This window comes from Phallusia mammillata, chromosome 3 (genome assembly GCF_965637545.1).
Source record: "Phallusia mammillata chromosome 3, kaPhaMamm4.hap1.1, whole genome shotgun sequence".
NCBI lineage: Eukaryota > Metazoa > Chordata > Ascidiacea > Phlebobranchia > Ascidiidae > Phallusia > Phallusia mammillata.
In genome coordinates, this window is record NC_137254.1 from 26,751,978 (window position 1) to 26,759,626 (window position 7,649).

General features: G+C 35.2%; 2 protein-coding genes across 2 annotated transcripts; one reads left to right on the plus strand and one right to left on the minus strand.

Annotated features, from left to right (window-relative positions):
- Window positions 1–693: 693 nt before the first annotated feature.
- On the plus strand, window positions 694–1,848 carry LOC145220484 (transmembrane protein 177-like). Its single transcript, XM_080087695.1, has one exon. The coding sequence runs from the start codon at window positions 859–861 to the stop codon at window positions 1,783–1,785; it is 927 nt and encodes a 308-aa protein (XP_079943821.1). The 5' UTR covers window positions 694–858; the 3' UTR covers window positions 1,786–1,848.
- Window positions 1,809–5,426, minus strand: LOC145220480 (uncharacterized). Its single transcript, XM_080087690.1, has 6 exons — window positions 5,272–5,426; window positions 4,649–4,789; window positions 4,280–4,389; window positions 3,650–3,830; window positions 3,108–3,201; window positions 1,809–2,925 (listed from the first exon to the last, which is right to left on the minus strand). Exons 1-6 carry the CDS (start codon window positions 5,371–5,373, stop codon window positions 2,213–2,215), a joined length of 1,341 nt encoding a protein of 446 aa, XP_079943816.1. The 5' UTR covers window positions 5,374–5,426; the 3' UTR covers window positions 1,809–2,212.
- Between the last annotated feature and the right edge of the window lie 2,223 nt (window positions 5,427–7,649).

Consider the following 7,649-nt stretch of genomic DNA (forward strand, 5'->3'; position numbering starts at 1 on the left):
AAGGCACTTGTAAACGAGCATGAAATGTATTTTATCCTAAAACGCATTTGAAATCGCAATAATGGAAAAGTATATAAAGCAAACCAATTAATTCAAAGTTTACATTCACAATAGACGTTTCAGGTTTCAGCATCCAAATTTTAAATGGACGTAAAATGCTTAAGTGGTTTTCTGGGTTTAAACCTCAAGGTAAGCGATTGAGTAAAAATTGGCCAAGCTCTCTATTGATTGACAATACATTTTCCATCCGTGTAAATATACTGGACCCAGACGGTTCCCCCGGTGAATCAACTTTTAAAACGGGAGGTTTATAAGTAAAATCAATAGTGTTAAAATATCCTAGATGAAAATGTATTTCGGAAAACTAAGCACCTGGTTGGAACATTGAGTTCAAGGTCAGTTTATCCGCATAAACTTGTCAATCCTGTTTCTACGTACTTTCTTCTGGAATTGGGGATTTCCCCCCAAGAATGCTTGATTGACAGTTTCAGCATGAGATTATACTGTGGTTTCATAAAGCTTGTTTTTGCTTTGTTTAAAAAATAAGCCTGCCAAGTTTATAGAGCCCTTAAACTTAAAATTATGCCTGGCAGCAACAGCTTATCTATTAAGCTTGTGTTAAGTGACAATACCAACGTGATAAGTTTCAATTTCATAGTTAATTTGCAACTATTGTAAGATTCGCTTTGTTTTAAAAGACGTTTTGTTTACATTCCGATGTATATTATTTTATATTGATATATGCACACTACAATCTACAAATTAAAGGAATTTTGTAAGCACCAAGGCATCTTCACAATTACAACACTATTTGCAGCAAATGTTGAACAGCATAAGTTAAACAAGATTTTATATTAAATGGATGTATTTACGAAAGCATACAAAGCATTCTATAAATCAAGGCGTTGGACTGGTACGATTTTAGCCACTGCATTGGCTGCGAAAAATGGTGTCCCACATCTGTTCCCAACACATGGATTTATGCCTTTTCATGCTTCATTTATGGGATCACAGTTTCCACTGGACCATATGGTATTGTTGCTAAAATCAACCAAGGCTGAACTAGGAGTAACTGACCCAGTTTTGCCATTTGTCACAACCCGAGCTGATGTTGTAAGTGCAGGGTTTTCCGCTTTCTCGAAGATTAAACCACCATCTTCTATTGGAATTCCAAAAAATTACTTCTGTAGCAATATCTTTGAGCTAGACGACCTAAACATTACAGTTGGAACAAATGAAAAGAAGCTTACAACGTATGGCCCTAGTGAACGTATGTTACTTGAATCACTGATACTGTCAGAATCTGCTCAAAAATTTGCCATTGCTCGGCATATTGCCTATTTAAAGCAAAACTGGGCAATTCTGCAGTCATTCCTGCCTAGTTTTTTCGTTGCACTTGGTTATGTAGCATGCTTTATTGGGCCAAGATTGCTTTTCAGTGGTACCTCACCAGTTTTTATACTGACTATTGTTCGCTATACAATTGCATGTATTTTTATAACATGGGTTGCGTGTAAACTAGCCAAGGCCATGTTGACTCATAAAATAGTCAACTCTGTTGATCGGAAAGCTGCAATGATATCCAAAGAATATGCAGAAGGTGGAATTGAATATTATGAAAAGCTTTGCTCTCGGAATAAGGCAAACCGAGCACTGCTGGGCAAGAAAGGTGAAAAAATGTTCACAGTGTTTGGTAACCAAGTTGATGGACTACTTGTAAACTGGAATGGACCAACTCTAACAGAACGAATTAGTAACATTAAAAATATTTCCAAAAGTTTTTAAAAATTGTGTCATCTAATCAACTGTCATCTTACTGCTTTTTATTACAATAAACTTGTCAAACAATTCTACTTTTATAACAGGCTAGCAAATAACACACATATATTCATGATCTTTTCTTGATCAAACATTGCAGTAAAATTGCACATGTAAAAGATCTTATCTGTAGATATTGAAAGTCAACATGAAAACACCTTCCACAATATTATTCAGGCAGAAAGTTGAATGAAGTAATATATTTACAGTTAGTAAAGCGCAATGCAATAGTATACATCAAATTGTACTGGATGAAAATATTTACTGTGGTGTTTAAATATAAAGGTTAGAGCATATGAGAGATTTTACCCTCACATTAAAACGAATATTTACAATAGATATGCAAACATAACAGAGAAAAATCCTTGACATTAGTAGTAATACCTTCATGGTACTATTCGTTTAAAATGCCTGCCATAATAGAATCCAGTTCATGGGGCGTTGTCCACTTTTTAGGAAATTCACCCACCAATTTACCATGATCAATCTTTTCACTATAATCGCTTGCCTGATCATTCAGGGAGGTTTTTAGTTGCTTACTTAGCCCAGGTACATCCAAATCTACTGGATTACTATCATCTACCTCACTGTTGACACCAAACATAGGCATTTCACCATTCAAAATGGAGGTAAGCTGTTGGGTTAAGGCCTGAAATGGCAAGGGTTGAGGCACCTCTACATTACACGTAGTGGTTAAGGCATTTTTTTCACTGCGATAAATGATGGCATCGATTTCACAGGCAAGAACATCAGCTGACCAAGGTTTACGCACTTCAGAAGTCATCTCTGAATCAGTAGAAACATAATCGCCAGACAAAATTTGTTGGAACTGCATTTCAAGTGACAAAATTTGCTCATCAAAGCGCTTTTGCCCTTGAGAGCAATTTTGCATACTAGGATCATTATCAATGCATTCCAAAGACTGGTCACCATCGATGATTGCATCAAATGCATTTCCAATAGCTGTCACAAACAGCTGGGGCCTGTCATCACCAGACAAGGACTGCCTACCACATTGCATGTCACAAATGCAATCATCAAATGTTGCACATGTTTCATTAGCTTTGCAAACATCTGCCAGCAATGGCCCAAGAACAACAGCATCACCTAGGAGTACAGGCAATCAATAAGAGATGAGCAATTGTTTAATCCTATTTATTATAATAGATCATAAATTTTTTTTAAAAAATGACATTATAACAAATCTAGTTGACCTATTTACAATGTTTGGTATGCAGCTTGAAGCTGAGATGAAAAATGTTCTTTTCAGATCTCAATTTTGTACTTACTGAAAAATTGGTTAAGATCTTCAATTGCTACTCCAGGCTTAGAACAGGAGTCACCATGACACAACTTTCCACAATCAACAAAATCCTTAGCTCCCTGTTGAACAAACATGTTTTGACAACTAGGTTTTTCTTTATAATTTGTAACAGACACATTACACACTGTATGGTAACTAAAAGCACAGTTTCAGATGGCATCCCAAGATATACATACAAAATCAAGTTAATTCCATATCTGTGTGTATATCAAATAGGGATCATGAATCCTAACAGTTGCCATTTAGTCAGATAATCATCAAGTTAGTTGCACGATCCAGGTAATTGCATAAAAAGTTTGGCAAGTTATTTATGCAATTAACCACATAACTTCAAAAGCTACAAGATTTGCTGTGAAATGCCACATGTTTCATAGCAATACAATACAAGTACGAACAATAAACTTCCCAAAAGAAATTCAGTTTCTTTTAGGGTAATGATAAACCAAAACAAAAAGCAAACATTATGGCATAATCACAATCCAGTTGCTATAGTAAAAAACAACCTACATGTTTAGCTGTTGTGATGTCTAAATCGTTTTCCCCAAGATCCCAGGAACAATCAGAAGAGGCATCATCCACATGCAAAGCATTGCTAGTCACATTACCAAATCGCCGGATCATGTTGGACATAGCAATATCATCTGAATTGAAAGTTATTTGTGGGCTCTTGTCGGCCTCTTGGCTAGTCCTGCAAAAATTGTATGGGTAAAAACGACGTAAATAATTACAAAAAGCAGAAAAACGTGTAAAAACCGTTGTAGTGTAAGTTTCTTGTATTAAAACTTAAGGACTTAGGATAAAACCCTGCTAATTATTTATGGGTCTGTACATTGTTTGTTAAACTAAATGTGTTTGTTTTGGTTTATTTATGTAATAATAATATCGGTACTGGAGTGTAGGCAATAAAGCACTACTTGATCCATCTACTAGGCGCACGATCGATTTATGAGGGAAAAAAGGGATTTAAATTGCGCCTTATGGTCCGTAAAATACGGTAGGCTTAACACCAAGTCCTGTGTTGTAAACATTGTTGTGAAGCAAAAGCTTCCTGTCCAGTATTTAGTTTTGTACACAGCTTACCACTTCCTTTGCTGAACAAAACCAGTTAATCTAATAAACCACAACTCAAATACTTACAAATTCTTGTAGGTATTAATCAAGTTGGACACCAGTTTCTCAAAGTTTTTGCAATCCTTCAGCTGGGAAAATTTGCTCGCTTCAATGCAGCACAAAAGCTTGCCTTTTACCTAAAAAAAATACAAAATACATAGTAAAGTTGTACAAATAGGGTTATATGGTGTAAAGCTGTTGTCACATTAGGTTTCATAATTAAAAAGTCAACGACCACAAAATGAAATTGTGCAATGATTATAGTTTACACAAGACGTTTGACAGTAAACATGTTTTGTCGGCAAGTCATGATAATTGGTTTGTATATCACAAAAACAAGTGTGGTTTCAATGCTATAATATTGTATTATATTAGACAACACCAAAGTGTAGTTACCTCTGCAACTTTTTCTGCATTTTTTTGTGAAACCAAAGTAAGACATTCAGTTATGTTATCCACTTGGTCTAATAACCACTGCTCTCGTAATTGCAGTTGGTGTTGTTGGTTAGAAAAGGCAGCATGTATCTGGCTTTTTACCTTAACAACAACTTAATAAAGTCAGAGAAATATTATTTCTACTGTAGCATTACGCAGAGCCTGTAAACATGAGTCACTGCAATGACTAGACAGTACAAGCAACAGGCACATCACGACAAAACAACAGGAATCCCTAACATGTTTATAAATAGACACTACTGAAGCTGTATATATAATATTTTCAGGAAGTAATTAGTAAATTAATTGTAATCACTCTAAAACAATGCATATTTAAAACATTTTCACTGTATGTTATTGTTTGTTGTCATATAATATTGATGTCATACAAAATGCAATATTATGCCATGTATGTCATTTAAAATGTTTTCCAAGAAGCAAAAAAGCAATTAAACTGTCTAGCTTTATTTTTACATAAAGACAATGCAAAGATTAAGGAAATCAATAACAAACAATGCCATAAAGTTTCACAGAATTATCAATTATCTGTTCAATAGTTTGTTTCCACTTCCAAAAACCGTTACCTGTTGAATATCCGCATGCAAGCAATCTCCAGAATCATACCGGGCAGTTGGCTGCTTTAGGGTTTCAGTAATAGCATCAGTAACAATATTTTTACCAGACATAGTAAGATTTTACTGACGATTATCTTTGGTTCTGTAAATAGAAAAAGACTGGTCAACCAAAGTACAAAGGAGGCAAACAAAAGCGGGGAAAAAATCTTTCGTGTTAAAAATATTTGGCATTTAATCCTTTGTATATCTTTTTTAAACGTTTACACTACTAAACTTTGCGTTTTTATAACGGTCATCCTACGAAAAAATTATTTCGTAATCTCAACTAAAAATTTAAGGCAAAAAATAAACACCAGACTCCAGAGTAAATTTAAGTTTAAGCTTCTACATATATTTTGTACAATCGGATAGATGCAAGCTTTATTTGCATAAGATCAAAGTCTAAACATCGTTAAAAACTTGCTGACTAGTGTTAGATGCAGACGTAATTCGCACTCGCGAACGCCGAGCAGAGCGCCATTTCTGTCTCCCGCTTGTCACGTAGTCCCGTACCGACATTCACGTTACATACCTGTGGCTGTGCATCATTTTTCTTGCAATCATGTGAATGCATTTAAAAAATAGGATACAACTATCCACAGCATTAGTGAGTCTTTAAACGCATATTTAACAAAACAACAAAAACAAACGAATGTTTAGAACGTGCACGTTCCACTTTCATGACCTTTGTTTGTTTACGTTTTACTGAACACGTCACGCTTTAATGACGTTAGTGTTCCACAAAATATTTCCAAAAGAAAATAAACGAAGGTGTTTCCAATTTATTAATTTTTTCAGTTATGTTTTTTCGAAGTTGTAATATAGAAAAAACATCTGCCATCATGTTAAAAAAACAAAAAAGACGGACAACATCAGATTGAGTAAGACAAAAAAACAAAGATAAGTAGTAGCTAAAGAGGTAATCAAACATGCGTATCAAAAAGGTCGAAATACCTGAAAAGCTTTGAACGTAAACGACGAAACCTTAGTTTCGCTGTTGCTATGTGCTGGCAATGGAAAAAGTTAAGGACCAAATGTACAACTACATGGGACGGAAGTGAGAAATAGCATTGTCCTCTCTACGTGCATATAAGTTGAGTGTATTAAGATGCATTGTATCAGCCTGGTGCATATTTATTGTTGTTGTGCTGTAGTTCGCATTGTTTTTGACAGTATTTGTGTCGTGTCACAAAGTTCCCACATTCTACAGTTATTTCTGTACCAATTTAGCTCCATCAAAACTATGCGATTTAAATTTAGTTTCTTAATGTGCAAATTATACTCAAAAAGAGTGGCAGACGATAAGTGTGAGTGACAACCTTTATTTATGAAACAAACATATTAATTTCGCCTCTCTAGGCATCGTCAATTTCCGTCGTTGACACTGACGCTAATCGTCTGCCACTCTTTTTGAGTATAATTTGTATATTTGATAAGTGAAGACAGCTCAGTTGGTTACCACCCTGTTACACAGACTGATTCTTGTAGTCTGCGATGACATTTCACTTAGGTTCTCAATGTGCATCGACGATGTCAGGATAAAACCAACAATATATCAGTGGTTTTAAGTAAAAAGGATTTCAATTTAATTCAGGAGTGCGATTTTCCACCACAATTTGTAGGTAATATAAAAAAGGTTATTGACATTTTCCATCGCCCTACAGCTTAATTTTTCTAAAGCAACTTCGTTGCCTAAAGAAGCAAGCTTTTACCAATAGCTGCCAACACTATTGTACAACAGATAACACGCGAACAATGCCGGGATTGAAATTGCTGTTTTCTCAAAGTCATGGTCTTGACTTTGTAAGGTGGTGTGGTGTATTATCGAAACAGTTTGACGAATTAGACACAAGATTACGTGGCGCAGGTCTCCTTTTCAGCTTGGCGCGTTGCCAAAGCCTTGCAGTATTTTGCAGTTACAAAATAGGCAACTTATGACAAATCAAGTATTGCTTTTTCAGACAAACAAAAAACGCCAGTGGGTATAAGATTTTAGTAAATAACGATGGCAAACTATTCAAGAATACCATCAGGTAAGTTTAGTTGATACTAACTGAGTTGAAAAACGTACGTATCTCTAAAACATATTGTACGTTAGTTAAATAGTCTTTAAAAAGCGTCACACAGTCTCCTGTTAAGCTTTCTGCAACTGAACACAGTCTAAAATACAGGGCTTTGTGTAATTTGGCTAACGTTTTTTACTTGTTTAGATGAGGCATTAATTGGCGATGAATTCTGCAACGAAGAAATTATTAGTAAGTTTTTAAGCACCAGTAAAATTCTTATTTAAAGTGTTGGTTGTCATACGTGCAGGACCTTGAAGTCCCTAGACCTTAAGGAACCTTAGC